Genomic DNA, 20,375 nt, shown 5'->3' on the forward strand with positions numbered 1-20,375 from the left:
ATAAAAATCGTTCCAATGAATATTTGACGTCAATAGCCGTCAATGGCAGTGAATGAGTTGTTGTGTGCCAAAGAGTCGCCGACTTGAATTTGTTTGCGATGGTCCACTGCACTCGGTTTGTTTCTGTCAAAACCATCACAAGTCACCCTGCTAACACCCCCCCCCCTGCTGTCCCGTCTCTCATGCTAGCACTTGGCTGTTGGGCGAGAACAGTAATAATTACGTTGCTACGTTGCATCTTGTCCTCCACATTTATAAATAGTGGCGTTAATTTCACTCAATGTCGTGGAACTCGCAACTCCCCCAACCCCTCATCAGCGTGAATTGGGCGTCTAATCTGTGGTCCTTTTCCATATTTATTTTTCCCAAAGGTGTGAGCATGTGAGTGATGGCGCCGCAGCGGGCACGCACGACTTCACACCTCGCGGCGCAGGTGCCGCAGCGAGTCGCTCACCTCAGCCAGACCGATCAATTACCCCGATGGGTGAAATATCCCGACTGGGCGGACAGTAATTTTGCGCATCTCGATACACTGTTTCCCCTCCGGCGCGCCCCTCCCTGATTGTATTGACACGAGCGTGAGCAACTGTGCACGGGGGAAATTCTCAGCGAGCATCTCGCTAATCTGCCCGCATCTGGCGGAATGCATGCGAGGTGTCGAGATAAACGCTCGCCTCGTTCCGAAAGTGCCTTTGGCGGTTGCCGTGATTGACACGTGCCGCGGGATTTGTTTCAAAGCTGCAAAATCAATCAACTACTCCACATTTTTTGCTTGAAGGTGCTAGAACGCAGGCTGGCTATTCAAATAGAGTTTTGCTTTTGCCAGTGGTGCAGCGGTCACTGGAGAATTGGCTATACTATAAATTTTACCTCCTTTTTTTTCCCCCCGCTTCTAGAAAAACGCCCTGTTTTGGAGACGGTGACAAAAAAAAACATCATTTGTAATTATGCACAATAATAAAATGACCATGAATGAATTAGGAGCAGTTTGTAATTTAAAAGGAATTTATTGTGAAGTAAACGTGACTATGTTATCTACTATAACATTAACTCATTCACTGCCATTTTTTTAATTGTATATTTAGAACAGATGTAAAATTTTTGATCAATCGTGAGTTAACTAGTGAAATCATGCAATTATTTATGATTACAAATTTTAATTGCCTGATGTCCCTAATTTTTAATAATCTATTTTATTTAAAAAAAAAATAATAATAATATTTTCTATTTAACAAAATATTTTAATTATTTTTTTTTAAATTTTTAATAATCTTTTATTTAAATTATTTTTTATTTTTAATCTTTTCTTATTTTTTTAAATTGTAATTATTTTTGTGATTTTAATCTTTTTTTTATTATTATTTGAATCTTTTTTTTAATTATTTGAATTATTTTTAATCAACTTTTAATCCACTGATCTGTATATATGACTGGATAGCCGATAGCACAGCCCGGCCGGCTCTGGCTGAGTTGGTCCAGTAATATATACTGATCAGTGGTCATGGCTGAATGGTGCGCAAAAATTGCACATCCATGCGGATTCACAAGTGGGTAGACGCAAAATGGACTGAAAAATGAAGTGGGTAGACACACAGTTTAAAACACTAGTGTTGTCTTTATTGAACTTGCATGGTACAGAAAGACCATAGTCCTACAGGAGTTGTACTAAAAATCACAAGACTGGATCACGAGCCACGCATGACGTCACCAGCACGACGCTTGTAGTGGAAGAAACGGCATGAGGGCAAAAGTATTGGGACAGCAGCATTTATTCCATAACCTTGATAGCCAGATTAGGGTTCACGTACTAGTATGCTCTTTTTCCTCATTAGTAAGACAATTAAGCGACAATTGATGAGTTACAATTTGGGGGGGAAATGTAATCGTGTTATGTATTAAAATGTGAAGTAATTTTTTAAAATCATATGTAATAATAATAAAAAATTGTTATGTATTAAAATTTGAAAAAACAAAAAATGTAATCGAATTATGTAATTAGAAAAAAATTGTAATCGTTATGTATTAACATTTGAATAAAATAAAAAGTGCAATCTTATTATGTAATGCAATTTGAAAAAAGTAATCGTGTTACGCAATAAAATTTGGGGAGAAAAAAAATGTAATCCTGTTATGTATTAAAATTTGAAAAAAATAAAATAAAATTCATTGTATTATGTAAAAAATATATATATAAATATTGAATTTTTTTTAATCGTGTTATGTATTAAAATTTGGAGAGAGAAAAAATAGTGAGGACCAGGAATGGGCTGTGAACAAAATTCGTACATCCAGGAAAATGTTCAACGGAGATGTAAACCTATCCGTCAATGTGGGGGATTTGACCTCCCCGAAAATGTACCGGGGTGAGGGCGATTAGCCCAAAAATGGACCAGCTGTTCAGGAAATTCCTGATGGCCAGTCCTGGCGGGGGGAAAAATGCGTACTAGTAAACGTGGACCTTGCGCAATACCACATTTGAAAATGGCCTAGTGTCTCAATACTTTCGTCCACATGCCATCTGAAAGCTGCTTAGAAAAGTTTCATCGAAGACAAACTGACACGCGTCTTTGCGAGGTTCTAGAAGACGTCACAAGCCGATAGATAAAATAGACATTTATGAATAATACATTTGATTGTTATGAGGCGGGCGACATGAACGTTCCCTTGAAAGTTCCTTTGGTGCCGCTTTCCAATGATGAACAGTGATTAGATGTGAAGGCAGATGATGGTTCTTATTTCCACAATGCAATGCCTGTCAAAAAAAAATAAAAATCCACCTTGCCTTGTTGCGGTAGTTCTTGGCTGTCCATGACGACATAAATCTGTCAGTGTTGTCAAGCGAACACAAAGACGCACAAAAAAAAACACCATTGGGATTGGTTGCTCCAATAGCCAGTCAGGTGATGGATATTTTGAAGAAGAGTAAGCGTTGCTCATCGCATCCCAGTGTGAACAAAGAGGTGACTGCTAAATAATTAAGGAAACAAATCATGAGGAAAACCAGCAGGAAAAAAAAAAAAAAACACACACACACACACACATACAAAGAATTAGCATTTTTCCGAGGCTTGAAGCGGGAGTGCATTTTTAGAGCGTGACATGTTAAACACATTGGCTGCAGCTCCGCCAAACAGATTTGTGAAATATGCCAATCCTTGTTCGGAGATGAACACGGGTGTCAAAATCAGGGCCCGAGGGCCAGATGCGGCCCCTCGCTTCACGTTTTGGGGCCCACTAAAGCAAACAATGTCTTACTTTGTTTCTTGCGAAGTGGATGCTTGCAGAAAATCTGGACTGAAATTGACATTTTTATTCACTTAATAACAAATATTGGGAAGCCATCTGCGTATTTGCGGTTCGGTCTTCACAATTGCACAGATTTTGTTTTTCTCTCTCCGTTACTCCCTGAAGAAGTTTTCTACTCACTGTTTTTGTGCTCAGCCAAGGTGATACCATCTGAATGGTATGAAATTAATATTTGTCAGCTCCAGATAGATTATTGAGAAAAAAAAAAAAAGTATTTGCAGCCCTATTTTGAAGTGAGTTGAGGGTCTTCACTTGGACAAATGGCATTTATAGAAAATTACAAAACCACCAATTACTGGTAGTCTTTTGGCTCCTTCTACTTGAATATTTTCGCCAAGTGACTTTTGATTTCCAATGTATTTTGTTGTTAATATAATATACAATTGTACCTTGAGATACGAGTTTAATTTGTTCCATGTCTACGCTCTTAATTTAAAAAAAATTAAAAAAATTAATTAATATGTCAAATCATTTTCACCCATTGAAATGAATGGAAAGGCCATTAATCCGTTCCAACTTCCCATTTTTGTAACATGTTTTATGGTTATCATATAATTTGTACAGAAATATAGTTATACCATACAGTAATTAACTCTAAAGAATTAGTTTGTGCATCAAGATTAATTCATTGCAGTATGAGTCATACAAAGGAAGAAGATTTTCATAGAGAAAAAAAAAAGAATATACAGTATGCCTGTGAGTATTAGAGTTGTTGAAAAGCAAAAAAAATCTATGATTTTCGTATCTCAAGGCACCAATGTAACACCAATCAAACTGCAGCGGCAATTGTGCACACGTAATATGTCATAAATTTACTTTTCACACTCATAACCGCCCTCCATTGGAAATCCTAACTACGACTGTATGTGACCTGTGATGAAAATGACATTGACACCCGCCATTTTACAAGCAAGAAAACGTGATTTAGTTTTGTTTTGTTTGTGGTGTGAGAATAGCGAAGCGCCTTGCGACGTGTAGTTGTGCGACTGGAAGCGCAGGGAGCGAGATTGGGCCCTCAAACGGGATGCTGCACGGCTGTTAAATTGTTTGTTTGCCAATTCGTCACGGCGGGCTCGCGCTTGGCACCGCTCGGGGCCCGTGACAGCCACGCAGAGGATATTTACGCCGAGCACGCGGGAAAGGAAGGAAGGAAGGAAGGAAGGAAAGAAAGAGGCGGCCGTGATGAGTTTAGGTTTTAAGACCTCAGGGAAGCCGAGGAGTTTGCGCGGCGGCTTGAATACCTGCGGTCCCTGAACGTATTTCACAGTTTGGGAGAAAATGAAAAACGCTGCTGCAGGCGGGGGAGACCCCCAAAAATTCTGGAGGCTCCGTTAGAAGTGTTCGCCATATGGAAAAAGAGCCACTTCAGAGGTTCACGACCGGGATCCTGACACAGGAGACAAGACAAGAAAGAAGTGTTTAAAAAAACTAAAACAGAAGTCTGTGTAAAGTGGAACGGAGAGGCCTGAAGCTGAAGATGGAACGCACTCCCAAACTACTCAAGCTGCATCACAAGGGACCGAGAAGGAGAAGTGCAGCACTATAATTATCCTTATTGAGATTAACTCTAAATACCCTTGAACACAAGCATCATTCTGCGGATGGTGGCCTTTTCACAGGGGGGCCCCAGAGTGACTCATCACGAAAAAAACAAAACAAAATACTTGTCAACGCTCCCGGGCTGAACGCTCCTCGGAGAACGCGAGCGCTGCCGTCCAATTACAGTACGCGGCGCCGCACACTTTTCTTAAGCGGGTCCTTACCTCTCCCGGTCGGCGAAGGAGGAGGAGGTGCTGTGCAGCGTCTGCCGGCTCTCCTCCGACGCCAGGGAGCACGGGAGCGCGCGGGAGAGGGGCGGGGCCACGCCGCGGGACAGCGGGGGCGGATGCCGGGAACAGCTGCGATCGTAACTGTGAGGGATGGATGGATGGATGCGGGCGAAGAAAGGAGAATGAGCACCATTGAGGATGAGGGACGTTCAAGCGGACGGATGAGGTCACAAAACACAGTTTTCGCTCACAAGCGTATTACGTGACGATTAACGTGGATTTTAAACATAGAAGGGCCAAAACATCCCTTATGAAAATTAAACTGCACTGAAAAAAACTAGCCACCAGAGGGTGCTAGACCGGCACATATGGAAATCAATCTGACTTTTTTAACAGCTGCTTTTAATATGGTGACATGACAATGAAAATATTGTGGCAGTTTTAATATCATGATATCACGATATTGCCGTTATCGTTACGTCCCTATGTATTAATACCATCACTATCGGGTCACAATAACAGAAAATACTATTTAAAAAAAGAAAAAGAATAGCACACAACTGTCACATATTATCTACAGCATTACCGAATCAATATTTATCTACTTAGCATAGCATAAACAAACAAAAATGAATGCGTAATCCTCACCAGAGATGCTGAATAAATCATTTTTAATAATTGCTGTGACCGACCAATGAGAGGATGGAAACGTGCTGATGTCATCATTGAGTGCCGGGACAAATTTGAAATCTGATTGGAAACATTGCTAGTATAGTTTGAATTGCAGCAGCCAGCACGACTAATTAAAAATAAGGGCAGATTAGATTGCCATAGCAACACGTACATGATGTCATCTGATTGGACATCTATACGTATAGGAACAGAATTGAGGTTGGAATATATTGTAGGTCAGTCCATTTTGGCTTGTTCTGACCAACTGATTGAAAAGTAACGTAATACAGTATTTTGAAAATTATTTATTGTAATTTTTTAACATTTTTTGTTTTTATTTTATAACACTGGGGAACAATTTGAAAAACAAATATATATATATATATATATATATATATATATATATATATATATATATTTGTTTTTCAAATATTATGCTAATTAAAGCTAAAATTAGCATACTGATTCCATTAGACATTTTTTCACCACATCTTACTCTCCAGCGAAACAAAATTTCCACAGATGAGCTGTTGAAAGACTGTAGTAAGAAGAGTTGATTGCGATTGGACTCCCCTCCAGCTATGTGGCAACTTTGCATAGTCACGATTGAGACAGTGAGAGGTGTGTGCAGCTCCCAATAGTTGATCTCTTATACTCTGCTGCCACCTGCTGGCCGTTTTTCGTAATAACTGTCATTGCTTTAAGCCGTATTATACGTTTTGGGGATTGAATGAGTAAAAAAAAAATAAAATTTTAAGTTAGACCAGCACAACTGATTCCGAATAAATGAATCCAATTTCTTGGACCAATTATGATCATTTGGGTTGTAAATGTAGCCCCGTGGCCACCACTGGGTGAGGAGGACGAGGCGAGAAAACGACAAGGGAGAGAGCGTCGGGAGCGGCCGAGTCATTTTCACATCGGCAAACGCATTAACGCTGCCAATGCGGGAGGGGATTAGTCGCCCTCATTGGACTCGTTAAAAACAATGTCCGTGGGAAGAGAAGTGGGAGGCGCCGAGTCAATCGGGGAGGGGTTGAGCTTTGCTAGCTTTGCTAGTAAAAGGAGGTGAATTATTGTGGGAGAGTTTTGTTGGCTTTCTAGAAGACATCCTTTGTTTTTTAATGCCACTTAACGTGACTGTTGGGAGGTGCGAGAAATGGCGGGCTGGGCTTGCGACGGCACCGTCAGACTTTCCGCACATTCTAAATACGTCGCTGCAAATATCCCCCCAATAATTAGTTATACATGCCTTTGCAGCAAACATGCGTCTGTACCGGAACATGACTTTAACTCATTTGCTCCCAAAAATGTATACATATGTTCTATTTTAATGTTTAAATATGATTGATTAACTCTTTGACTGCCAAAAACGTTAAATAACGTTTAGTAAAATCATATGGAGGAGTGCCAAAGACGTTAAAAGACGGTTTTTTTTTTTTTTCAAAACAGAGGTGAAACTAACCATTTTCTATTGTTGATTACGGAAAAACGGAATAAAGTAGAAACAAACTTTTTTTTCTGATGAAAGATGAGAGTCCAATCTTTCATTTGATAGTATGTGTGTTTCCATAGTCCAAACACATAATTTTCTGTGGACCTTGAAAGATGAGTCAAAAATGCTTAAATCGGCTGGCACCCACGGCATCCCTTTTCTGAAAACGTCTGGCAGTCAAAGAGTTAATAATTAGGTCCCAAAGACGTATTTATACGTTATGTTTTTTTTTTTTTGGTGAGTATGCTATACAGAAGGCTTTTTGATGCAGCCTCTCAACTGCAAATATCGGTTGAAGAAGTGGTAGTTATGACACAAACGACCAGCAGGTGGCTGCAGAGCAAAGGAGATCAACCAGGGTCATGTTGAAAAAAGCTCTTTCCCCCACTGTTTTAAACAGATTTGTGAATAATGATGGAAGTTAGCTATATTCTGATGCTAATTGCTACAAAATGGAAACGGATAGAAATGTACTTTTTTCCCTGAGGAAAGAAGAGTGTCTAATATCTCTTTTGGTAGGTTCATGTTTTTATATCAATACAACACAATGGGGGGGGGGGGGTGAATCTTTTGAGGGTGGGAACTTCAGCACATGCAAGATTTTCAAATGTTGTGTTTCATACTTGACGGTCGTGATATGTTCACACACAAAAAGAAAACATGAACTTTAATTTATCCACAATTTCGTGTTCACCTGTAGTTGGATTTCCATCCACCCATTTTTATTTGAATTTTCAACAAATGCAAAAATTAAAAACTGAATGGAAATGCTAGAAATTCAAAAAAGGGCCTAAAATTTGCCCAAAAAAGCTTTTACGCTTAGAGGGGGTGGATTTTGCGTATAAAAAAGTAAAGTAAGGTATGTTTGGGGTGACAACAAAATTGAAATCATTTTGGAATTAATTTAAAAAGTGAATATTAATGCTATTTTAGATGGAAAACAGCAGAGAAACGCTACCGTTTATCAAGAATTACAAAATTGCAGTCACTTCCTGGTCTTCTTCTTCTTTTAAATTACTGATGGATCACATGGTGTATACTGCCCCCTACAGCGGCGGAGTCCCTTCTCAAAATTCACAAAAGAAGAACAGATGGAAACGGGCGTAAGTCGCATGTCCGGTTTGCGCATTTTCAGTAAATTCTCTTAAAAATTGGCAACAATTGGATGAGACCTGACTTGTGTTGTCATCAGACAAAAAAACCTTTCGAACAAGTTTCTTTTTAGAATTGAATGCAAATTATTTTCTTTCCAAAAACTCTATTCCTCAAAAAGACGAAAAAACAAAAATGAACCTGAAATAGCCAAAATGGATGACTTTTTATGTCTTTAAGTTCATTGCTTCTTGGGAGTGTTGATACTCTGGAAAGACCTGTCTACTTGAAAGCGAAGGTGTGCATTTCTACACACACAAAAACTCCTTGCCTGTATATATGAGACCCAAGATATGAAAACCTTAATCCACAAAGCATATCGCAGTAAGTGTCGCTTGTGCCTGCAGCGGCCGAAAACAGCGAGGAAATGCACTGAAAGTGGCAGCTGCCTCAACACCTGTGCAATGCACGATGGGCGATGACATCACAGGCTTTGCGAGTTTGCATGAAAAGATGCTGCAATGTGCTCCACGGACAAATTCAATTCTTTGAACCACAGCAGAATAATCCTCAAACGAGGAAGCAGGCGAAAAGTCAAGCAGCTTTTTACATACAGAGAACAACATGCGCACTTGATGTTTCAATACTTCTTGTTTTTCTTGATGGGGGGGGGTTTGACAAGATTGTCAATCACAAATATTAACTTGGCTCTCACTTTGTTGTTTGTTCCTGATGTATTGATAGATTCCGACATGCTAGGATTAAAGCTGTCACAAGACTGTCGCGGCTCAAAACAAATCATCATCTCTGATGTTCACGTCGCGGTTGCAATCCGCTTCTGCTTGCGACTGGCGCCTGCGAATGGTTTCTCTCCTGCATCGTGTGACATTTGGAATGCTAATACGGATGCTCATAAACTCAACCCTACCTGAATCTCAACTCTGCCGTAGTAACCGTGCCACTAAACCCCACATTAACCTGAACTACTGAATCAAACCTGTACTAGAGGCACAACAATTAATCGATTCCTCAATGATAAAGTTAATAGATAATTATTATAGTAGTCAATGAATCGTTTAAATATCTTATATTTCCAAATTCTCACAATTTCTGCCAATCAACAGTAAATATTCTCCGATTTCTGTAAAAATGACTTTAACTTTACTGAAACAATCCCAAAAATATTTTCTCACATTATAGACCAAAACAGAATCACTTAATGTAATGGTTGTGCTCCTGTCGATTGAAAAATATTGTCCTGATTTTGAAAAAAGCGATGGAAATGTAAACTTTTTTTGGGTCATCCGATTAATCGAAAAAAATAATTGACAGATTAATCGATTCCTGAAATAATCGTCACTGAACCCACTAACCGAGACAATGTCACAAAACCTACTCTAACCCAGTAACTAAGTGTCCCCTAAACATACTACTAAACCAGTCTTAACCACTAACCACTAACTACCACTTTTATGTTAAGAATAAGAATTTTTTTTTTTTTATTGTACATTTAGAACAGATATAAAAGAGGCAATTAACCGTGAGTAAACAATTGAAGTCATGCAATTAATTAGGATTAAAAATTGTAATGGCCTGACACCCCTAGTTAATAATTGGTTTGAGATGATGAACTAATGGGGCCAGAATTTGTAAAAAAAAAAAAAAAACGCCAAAGGATTCCTTTCAGAATCCATAACCGAGCTGTATGTTCTCCACAAAAGCAATCCTTTGTCCTCATCCGACCTCGGCAACACCTGTCCTGTCGTCAGCCTCCGTCAAGCTTGACTTCATCACGCCAACCATTTTTAGCGCCTGCAAAACAACTCTGCGCTGATATGCCGCTCTTCTGTAATCACACTCAGATGGACGCTGGCCACTTTCCACTCTACGCTATCGTTTCAGTCCATCTGCACCGACCCCCCCCCACCACCCCCCCTTCCTCCCATCCAACACATGGCGTTATTTACACATTTATGACACCCGAGCGCCAGCCAGTCCATCACGCTTCACAATGTGCTACCTCGCCTGCAGTTTGAATAAAGGTCACGGCCGAGGCTAATTCGAGAAGCAACAGTTAGGTTCTGTCTTGTCATGATGGACGCGAGTGGTTGAGGGATGGCGGACCCAAATGCGGGAATCAAGTGCAATATGAGGAACTTTAATGAAAGGTAGGGAGAAAGGTGAGCAGACAATCATGACTGGACGGGGACGTGAGTGAAATGGTCGTCATGATTGGAACGAGCGTGACGTGACGGGACCTGATGTGCCTTGACTTGACTTGGCTGGGGCTATGGCTACTTGTCTGTGACGAGGACGGCTTGGCTGTGGCCATGATGACTTGTCTGTGACGAGGACGGCTTGGCTGTGGCCATGATGACCTGGCTGTGATGAAGGCTACTTGGCTGGGACAATGGCTACTTGGCTGTGACGAGGATGGCTTGGTTCGCTGTGACGAGGATGGCTTGGTTTTTTGTGACGAGGACGGCTTGGTTAGCTGTGACGAGGACGGCTTGTTTTTTTGTGACGAGGACGGCTTGGTTAGCTGTGACGAGGACGGCTTGGTTAGCTGTGACGAGGACGGCTTGGTTAGCTGTGACGAGGATGGCTTGTTTTTTTGTGACGAGGATGGCTTGGTTTTTTGTGACGAGGATGGCTTGGTTTGCTGTGACGAGGATGGCTTGGTTTTTTGTGAAGAGGATGGCTTGGTTTTTTGTGACGAGGACGGCTTGGTTAGCTGTGACGAGGACGGCTTGGTTAGCTGTGACGAGGACGGCTTGGTTAGCTGTGACGAGGATGGCTTGTTTTTTTGTGACGAGGATGGCTTGGTTTTTTGTGACGAGGATGGCTTGGTTTGCTGTGACGAGGATGGCTTGTTTTTTTGTGAAGAGGATGGCTTGGTTTTTTGTGACGAGGACGGCTTGGTTAGCTGTGACGAGGACGGCTTGGTTAGCTGTGACGAGGACGGCTTGGTTAGCTGTGACGAGGATGGCTTGTTTTTTTGTGACGAGGATGGCTTGTTTTTTTGTGACGAGGATGGCTTGTTTTTTGTGACGAGGATGGCTTGGTTTTTTGTGACGAGGATGGCTTGTTTTTTTGTGACGAGGATGGCTTGTTTTTTTGTGACGAGGACGGCTTGGTTAGCTGTGACGAGGACGGCTTGGTTAGCTGTGACGAGGACGGCTTGGTTTTTTGTGAAGAGGATGGCTTGGTTTTTTGTGACGAGGACGGCTTGGTTAGCTGTGACGAGGACGGCTTGGTTAGCTGTGACGAGGACGGCTTGGTTAGCTGTGACGAGGATGGCTTGTTTTTTTGTGACGAGGATGGCTTGGTTTTTTGTGACGAGGATGGCTTGGTTTGCTGTGACGAGGATGGCTTGTTTTTTTGTGAAGAGGATGGCTTGGTTTTTTGTGACGAGGACGGCTTGGTTAGCTGTGACGAGGACGGCTTGGTTAGCTGTGACGAGGACGGCTTGGTTAGCTGTGACGAGGATGGCTTGTTTTTTTGTGACGAGGATGGCTTGTTTTTTTGTGACGAGGATGGCTTGTTTTTTGTGACGAGGATGGCTTGGTTTTTTGTGACGAGGATGGCTTGGTTTTTTGTGACGAGGATGGCTTGTTTTTTTGTGACGAGGACGGCTTGGTTAGCTGTGACGAGGACGGCTTGGTTAGCTGTGACGAGGACGGCTTGGTTTGCTGTGACGAGGACGGCTTGGTTTGCTGTGACGAGGATGGCTTGGTTTTTTGTGACAAGGATGGCTTGGTTTTTTGTGACGAGGATGGCTTGGTTTTTTTGTGACGAGGACGGCTTGTTTTTTTGTGACGAGGACGGCTTGGTTAGCTGTGGCGAGGACGGCTTGGTTAGCTGTGGCGAGGACGGCTTGGTTTTTTGTGACGAGGACGGCTTGTTTTTTTGTGACGAGGACGGCTTGTTTTTTTGTGACGAGGACGGCTTGGTTAGCTGTGACGAGGATGGCTTGGTTTTTTTGTGACGAGGACGGCTTGGTTAGCTGTGACGAGGGAGCTAGCTAGCTAGCACCTGGAGCTAAACCTAAACTGTGGGATGCTAGCTTCCTAGCTAGCTCCCATGGTGCTTGTTTACCTGCTAGGGAGCTAGCTAGCAAGCACCTAGAGCTAAAGCCAAACTGTGGGATGCTAGCTCGCTAGCTAGCTAGCTCCCATGGTGGTCGTTTACCGTGGCCATGATGACTTGGCTGTGGTGAAGACTTGACGCACGAACTTCCACACATGACAATGCAGCCACCACGACTGGACAAACACAACCGACTAAATACACCAACACTAATGAGGCACACCTGGGGAAGGGAGGACGCACACACAGGTGGACGTGGTTCGACATAACGAGACAAGGGAAGAAACCAGGAACACAAGACAAAAAACACCAACCACAGATAAAAACAACAAGAACACCCGAAACATGACTGAAACATTTCTGACTGAAGAGCAGCGTTTTTTTTTTTCTTTTCCTTTTTTGTTAACCGCGAAGCAGCTCGCAGGAAAACCGGAGGATTAAACTGCAGCCACGCTGGCAGCACCGGGACACAAAGGAGACAAGGTGTCGCAGATAAGATGCAAAGACGACCGCATTAAAGGCAGGCAGACGCAATTACAATACCGATAGAAAGCCAAGAACCCGAAGGAAAGAAGTGCGGGGGCGGGAAGGGGGGGCACAGGTATTGAGAGCAAGAAAGCAAATCCCCACCAGGCCAACCGAGGCCCGAGCGGGACGAGTGGGACGAGGGAGGTTTTGATCATTTAAGACAACTGTGAGGGCAAATCTGAGCGAACGAAAAGGGAATATGAAGTGGAGCAAATGATGGCGTTTCCAGGCGCGGAAGTGAAAAATTACGATTAGCAGTCAGGAGACGGCGAGCGAAGGCATAAATAAGCGACATAAAAGAAGAGAAAACGCATGACGGGGGAAGACGCGGGAAAACAAGGCGCGGGAAAACAAGGCGCGGGAAGAGCCGGCGGTCAAATCAACTTGACATTATTGGTCTGATCAGCAAAGCGTGCAAGTGCGGCACTAGATCATCTGGATGAGTCGCCCATTTCCCGCTAATGGCCACTTTCGGCCGGCGCCGTATATTAGCCACGGCCGGCCCGTGTATTAGCCGCGTGATGGCAGCTGGAATATGAACATTTTTTAAGAGTGAAAGCAAATCTTTAAAAGTGTTATCAATACAGGTAAACGTTGCGGCGCTTCTTTGTGATTTGAACCTCAAGTGGCGATAGGAAGACGGAAAAGCTACACGGCACGACTTTCATTGATCTGGCGGGTGCTGCTGATTTGGTTAGCAACAGGGTGGCCCAATAGTGGCATTTTCTCTATATGTGTGTCATCTATGATTAGAGACAATTTACACACGGGGAAGAATTTATGTTAAACGGGGGATGAACACAGTTTGAGAAAATCCTTTTTTTTTTTAACCCTCTAGATGGTGCTCTTGGTTTAAATATAAATAAATGTACGTTTCTGCTGCCGTAGGGGAGTCAAAATGAAGCACACAGGTGGCAAATCCAAGTCCAGAAAGTAAAAATCCTGCCACAGATTGGCTTTAACCAATGATGCTAGCTAACTAGCTAGCTAGCGCCCTAGCAGGTAAACGAGCACCATGGGAGCTAGCTAGGGAGCTAGCATCCCACAGTTTGGCTTTAGATCCAGGTGCTTGCTAGCTAGCTCCCTAGCAGGTAAACAAGCACCATGGGAGCTAGCTAGGAAGCTAGCATCCCACAGTTTGGCTTTAGATCCAGGTGCTAGCTAGCTAGCTCCCTAGCAGGTAAACGAGCACCATGGCAGTGAGCTAGTGAGCTAGCATTCATCCCACAGTTGGGTTGTAGCTCCATGTGCTAGCTAGCTAGCTCCCTAGCAGGTAAACAAGCACCATAGGAGCTAGCTAGGGAGCTAGCATCCCCCAGTTTGGCTTTAGATCCAGGTGCTTGCTAGCTAGCTCCCTAGCAGGTAAACAAGCACCATGGGAGCTAGCTAGGAAGCTAGCATCCCACAGTTTGGCTTTAGATCCAGGTGCTAGCTAGCTAGCTCCCTAGCAGGTAAACGAGCACCATGGCAGTGAGCTAGTGAGCTAGCATTCATCCCACAGTTGGGTTGTAGCTCCATGCGCTAGCTAGCTAGCTCCCTAGCAGGTAAACAAGCACCATAGAAGCTAGCTAGGGAGCTAGCATCCCCCAGTTTGGCTTTAGCTTCACGTGCTACTTAGCTAGCTCCCTAGCAGATAAACGAGCACCATGGAAGCTAGCTAGGGAACCTGGATTTGCCACCTCTGAATTGAAGCATCATTTGTCCACTACTAGCGACAATCAACTCAATTCAATTGATTTCATAATAAGCACACCTTTTGCATTTCAATTCTTTAAAAAAAAAAAAATAGATTAAGGTTTGTTAAACTTAACGTGTACAAGTTGTGGCTTAGCCTTTTAGTCTGCTAGCTTAACTTAACAAATTTTCGCATTCAAATACTCAGTCATGTGTTTATCCTCTGCAAGGAGATGAAATGAGCTAAGAGGAACTAGGACGTATGCTGCCCCCAAGTGGCCAAGGTGAGCAGCAGCAGCACAGTTTATGCAAAGTACAACTTTGTCGTATCTGAAGGCATCGCTGTATTTTCTACTAACATGAAATGAATAAGAGTACAAAAAAGGAGTCTCTAAATGAAAGGCAAACAAACACATGGGCTTTCTGCTGACATCTTTCCGCGCGGAATAGCACGATCTTCCTGCGCGCGGGGCTGACAGCAGCTCGGCGCCGAGCTCCCACTCGTGTCTTAACTCCTCAGCCTCCTGCGTTGAAGGCAAAAAGCCACAGAGGAAACAAGGTCAGCCGTGGAGTTCATTAGAGGGCGAGAACGGATGGAAACAGCCTTGACAGCTTAGTTTGGATCTTTTCCCCCTTGCGCCGGCTTCCTCCAAACACATGTCGGCTGGATAAGTGGCAAGTCCAAAGAGCGGGTCCAGCGTTCTGTGATCCTGCACCGCTGTGGGCGATGGCTTCAAATTCACATTTGGACAAACTTCATCCTCGTTTCGAACTTCCTCGTAACCAACACGAGCAATCGTCTGTACGGCAACGTATTCGATATCTGATCTCCGAGTACCTGGCTCCATGCAAAGCTTATTAACTTATTCACTGGCAGCCATTTGCACTGAAGCAACCCCCTTCGCTCCCGGCTGTTTGACTGCATTTTGACTGATTTTGCAAAGTCCGCAGAATATTGTGTTCTATTGCTATAAAAACATAGAATCTACCAAAAGAAAGATTAGAGTCTCTTCTTTCATCAGGGAAAAAAATTCTATCTGTTTCCGTTTTGCTGCAATTAGCATTAGTATTCATCATTATTCACAAATCTTTTTGGAACTGTGGGTAAATGAGCTTGTTTGCAACATAGCCCTGGTTGATCTCTTATACTCTGCTGCCACCTGCTGGTCGTTTGTGTAATAACTACCATTGCTTCACCCGTTCTCTGCAGATGAGAGGCTGCATCAAAACTTCCTGTATGCTCTACCCCCCCCCCCCCCCCCAAAAAAAACACAAACGTATAAATACGTCTTTGGGACACTTAAAACATTTAAAATAGAACATATTTATATGTTTTTGGGAGCAAATGAGTTACTTACATACACAAATGCTGTCGTAAAATCCCACCATTATGGATTTTTTTTCGAGGCCGGTGGCGATCCCGATATTTGGCAGAACAAAATTCCGCTAACCGATTACCGGTAATTAAAAAATATAATATGAATAAAATGTTATTTTCTGGTCAATGTACTTTGCGCATATCAAATTAGTTTTCTGAATTGAAATTCTCTGGGGGAAAAAATCCATTCATTTGTTCTAGCCACACACAAAAAACAATATAAAAATGTTTTTAATGGAAAAAAATTAAATAATATATAATAAAAAATAAAACTGAAATTCAAACACCCCTCCATAAATGAATACTTAAGGACAAAATAATGTAAAGAAAGCAGCTCTCCTTGCCCACTTGAGAGGACATTACAGTACTGTACTATCTTTTTTCCACTGCACAAACAATCCATTGAAAAACAGCACGTACGGCAGTAAATGTAGGTGGCGCTAACTAGCTGGTCGCGCACTGTTCATAATCTCAAAATCTCATGCAACTTAGCCAACCATTAAACTTGAACAAGCAATTACTGTGACACAAACTACCCTCATATTTTGTCATCATTAACATCCATGTGGCAAAAAAAAAAAAAATAGAATGGCTGCCTTCTTGTGTACCGTATAGAACCTTGGGAAATGTTAACTGCGTGAATTACAAATTGATCCTGTGTTCATCCTGCAAGGCACTGCGGCACATTATTGCTTTAAGGGGCCAAGAATATCCCATTGAACCTCTTACCGATCTGCTCATTACTTTAAAACCGTCCTTTGTTTTGGCCATGCGATGCAATCCGGGCTGAAACATTTAACAATATTTCTCTATGATTTTTTTTTTGTTTGTCCAATCATTGCCATGTCAATGTAATCTGCCCAGGGCCTTCACCCCTCCACAGTGCCGGTCGATGTAACTTAAACTACATTAGCAATGAGATTGTTTCTTTAAAGGGATACTTGATTCGTTGAGTCATTTTTAACAGCAAAACGTTCATATTTTGTCCAGAATGAATTTGGTGACTTCATTATTTTTCATGAACAATTATTACCTTTAAAAAAAAGCAAAAGGTTCAATTTGCTGTCAACTGAAGATGACATCACCTGTGCCAAGGAAGTAGATAACGACTGACTAAATCCAGAAAACAGGTGGTCGTTACCTACTTCCTCAGCACAAGTGATGTCATCATCAGTCGACAGCAAGTGGGAAAATGTATTTTAAAGGTATTAATTGTGCATGAAAAATAATAAAGTTATCAAATTAGTTCTGGACAAAATATGAACTTTTTTACTACGAGAAATGGCTCAGTGAGTCAAATATCCCTTTAACCAATCAGATTTCAAGATCATCATCAAGGGCTGGCATTTGATGATGTCATCATTTTTCTGTCCCCTGATTAGTTGGCCAAAGCAAAGCCATTATACTTTTAATAATCAGCATTTTTGGTGTACTGTATTTAATTAAAATTTCTTTAATTAGTAGTATTAGTGATAGTTTTCAAAAATGATCATAATTAATCGCATGACTCCACTAATTAGCTCACGATTAATCACAAATTTTATATCTCTCCTAAACGTACAATAAAAAAAATTTAAGTTTTCATACCCTTGTTTACAAAAGTGATTTTTTTTTTAAACTAATAGAAATAGTTAAAATTATTTTTTTTACTTTTATAGCCGTCAATAGCAGTGAATTAATAAAGAAAAAAGAAAAGATTATTAAAAATTCGGGGTTTTAGGTGGTTAAAATTTTTGATTGTAATTAATTGCATGACTTCACTAGTTAACTCACAATTAATCACAAATTTTATATCTGTTCTAAATATACAATAAAAGTTTTTTTTAATATATATATTTTTTTTTACTTTGTTAACAAAAGTGGGGAAAAAATTTTAAACTAATAGAAATAGTTCAAATGAATTTTTGACGTTTATAGCCGTCAATGGCAGTGAATTAATTTAAAGAAAAGAAAAGATAATAAAAAATTCGGGGCTTCAGGTGGTTAAAAATTTTAATTGTAATTTATCGCATGACTTCGCTAGTTAACTCATGATTACACACATCACAAATTTTCTATGTTCTAAATGTACAATAAAAGTTGTTTTTATAGTTTTTTCAATTTGGTTAACAAAAGTGGGGAAAAAAAATGTTGTAACTAATAGAAATGGTTAAAATGGATTTTTGACGTTTATAACCGTCATTGGCAGTGAATGAGTTAATAGCTTTAAAAACCAAATTTTCCACTTGCTGTCGACTGAAGATGACCTGTGTTGAGGAAGTAGATAACGACCAATCATGGCTCACCTGTTTTCTGGGTTTGGTCAGTAAACTGAGCCGTGATTGGTCGTTATCTACTTCCTCAGCACAGGTGATGTCATTTATAGTCGACAGCAAATTGAATTTTTGATTTTTTTTTTTTTTTTTAAAGGTAATAATTGTTCATGAAAAATAATGAAGTTACCAAATTAATTCTGGACAAAATATGAACTTTTCAATGAGTCAAGTATCCCTTTAAGTTCCAAATGCTCGGACCGACATGACGATAAGAAGAGGAAGTTCCTACCAGAGTTTTGCCGTGATGATGATTGCGGTGAGGATGAGCAGCGTGGAGATGGTCACAGTGACGTAGAACTGAGGGTCCACTGTAACACACGCACACACACAGCCACTATTGTCAGAGCGTGACCGTGTCTAATTGCGCCAAGAACAAAAGAAGAAATCAATGAGGGCAGCTGAACATGAAATTGGATGTGCAAAAAGACAACAAAAAAAAAACGCCATCCCGCGGCGGCTTCCACATATCTTGACGGCGGCCGATTGCTCGCCGTGAGTGATGCCAACTTTATGAGGCTTTCCAGACGCAGCTGACTGCGCTCGCATGGAAAGAGGGGGGGTCGGGGGGGGGGGGGCAGCCTTCACCCGCATGACAGTTAATTCCCAGGAGCCCTCCTGGCAATGCGGCGCCACCCACCTTCCTGCAGCTCGGCCTTCCCGTCCTCCACGCCCTCTCGCTCCCACGACCCCAGGGACGCCTCCTCTTCGGGATGCGTGCTGGCGTCGGGGTACAGCCAGTCCTCGGAGGCGGCGGCGGCGGCGGCGGCGGTGCTGGCCTCCCGCTGGCTCCCGTGCTGGCGCAGGTGCTCGGTCTCCTGGCTGGAGAGCAGGCGGTAGGTCTCGTCCTCCAGCGGCTGCGTGGGCCCCCACACCACCGCCCACAGCGGGGTGGGCGTCACCTGGGTGGTGACCGACATCTGGACGGCCAGGGCGTCCGCCCGCTCCTCGCCCTCGTCGTCACGGTGACAGCTGGAAGGCTGCGTCACCAGGGCGACCAGGACGAGGGAGACCAGGGCGGTCAGTCGTGCGACAGGAGCGATGGAGCTGGAGGAGGAGAAGACCAAAAAAAAAAAAAATGACAAGTTGCCTTCTTTTCGCACCCGAAACTCGCTTTTTACCATCTCTCCATCGCTTCGCTGTGTTCACTGACACGCCGGCGCGCCGATCATCTCTGGAAGATGAGACAAGACGAGCAAAAGAGAGGAAAACAAAAGGGGGAGGGTCCAGCTTTTCTCTCTATCTCCGATCCACACAGTTGATAATATTGGCATAAATCCCGCTCTCTAATCTTTTCTAAATATACTCGCTCCCTCGGGCCATCTCAAGTTTGAACGCTCAATTATGTCCCGCACGCTCTCGCACATCTGCGCCCGATAAACGGCGCCGCCCCCAAAAAAAAAAGTACACCCGGACCGGTCGCATGCGTTGACGGCCAAACCCATAAATCATCATTAGCGACGTCACGTCACGTCACGTCACGCACGCACGCGGCCGATACTTCGCAATGATACTTTGAGCCAACTTCTCATCTATTACTGGAGCGCGCCGATGCCAAGCAAATGTCACTCACGCGCTCCCGACGCAGATCGGTGCCTACCTCTGCTGGGTGGGAAGAGGGAATGAGGCGCGGAGAAAAGGGGAGATACACAGCGCGGGATGGAGGGGGGGGGGGGGGGGGGTGGGGGGTGCATTGGTTGCCTTAGCGACCGAGACATTTTGAGTCCGAGAGAGAGAGAGAGAGAGGAATACAGCGAGGCAGACTGTCAGAGAGAGATTTAAATGCTAATTATGTGTGTTTTTAAATTAAAAGGGAACACATTTGACGTGGCACAAAGTGATGTTTATAAGCTCATTTCATAGGAAGGAGAAGGAGGGGGCGGGCACAAAAAAAAAAAAAAACTTCAATTATAATAACTGCAAGGATGCTTTAGAGGAAAAACAAAGCCGAGGGAAGATGGAGTATAATTGAATTTACATTCATTTACATGCTCGGCGGCCGCTTAAGCCGGGTCGGGTCGGCGTTTTGAAAACGGGACCAAATACAAATTTGGGTTTTG

The 20,375-nt window shown here is 42.6% G+C and overlaps 1 protein-coding gene across 4 annotated transcripts; it reads right to left on the reverse strand.

Moving 5' to 3' along the window:
• Positions 1-1,595: 1,595 nt before the first annotated feature.
• On the reverse strand, positions 1,596-20,216 carry pianp (PILR alpha associated neural protein). 4 transcript variants are annotated; one of them, XR_013295296.1, is made up of 5 exons: positions 18,956-20,216; positions 18,548-18,626; positions 5,070-5,216; positions 4,548-4,693; positions 1,596-2,752 (listed from the first exon to the last, which is right to left on the reverse strand). XR_013295296.1 is itself a non-coding variant. In XM_077575398.1 (5 exons), the coding sequence occupies exons 1-5, from the start codon at positions 19,445-19,447 to the stop codon at positions 4,672-4,674; spliced, it is 666 nt and encodes a 221-aa protein (XP_077431524.1). In that variant the 5' UTR covers positions 19,448-20,216; the 3' UTR covers positions 1,596-4,671. The 4 variants fall into 4 exon arrangements, 2 of the variants coding, with proteins under 2 accessions (XP_077431524.1, XP_077431523.1); XR_013295295.1 differs by having other exon boundaries at positions 1,596-2,967; XM_077575398.1 differs by having other exon boundaries at positions 1,596-4,693; positions 18,956-19,362; positions 19,437-20,216.
• Positions 20,217-20,375: the final 159 nt, after the last annotated feature.

This window comes from Vanacampus margaritifer, chromosome 9, assembly GCF_051991255.1.
Source record: "Vanacampus margaritifer isolate UIUO_Vmar chromosome 9, RoL_Vmar_1.0, whole genome shotgun sequence".
Taxonomy (NCBI): Eukaryota; Metazoa; Chordata; class Actinopteri; order Syngnathiformes; family Syngnathidae; genus Vanacampus; species Vanacampus margaritifer.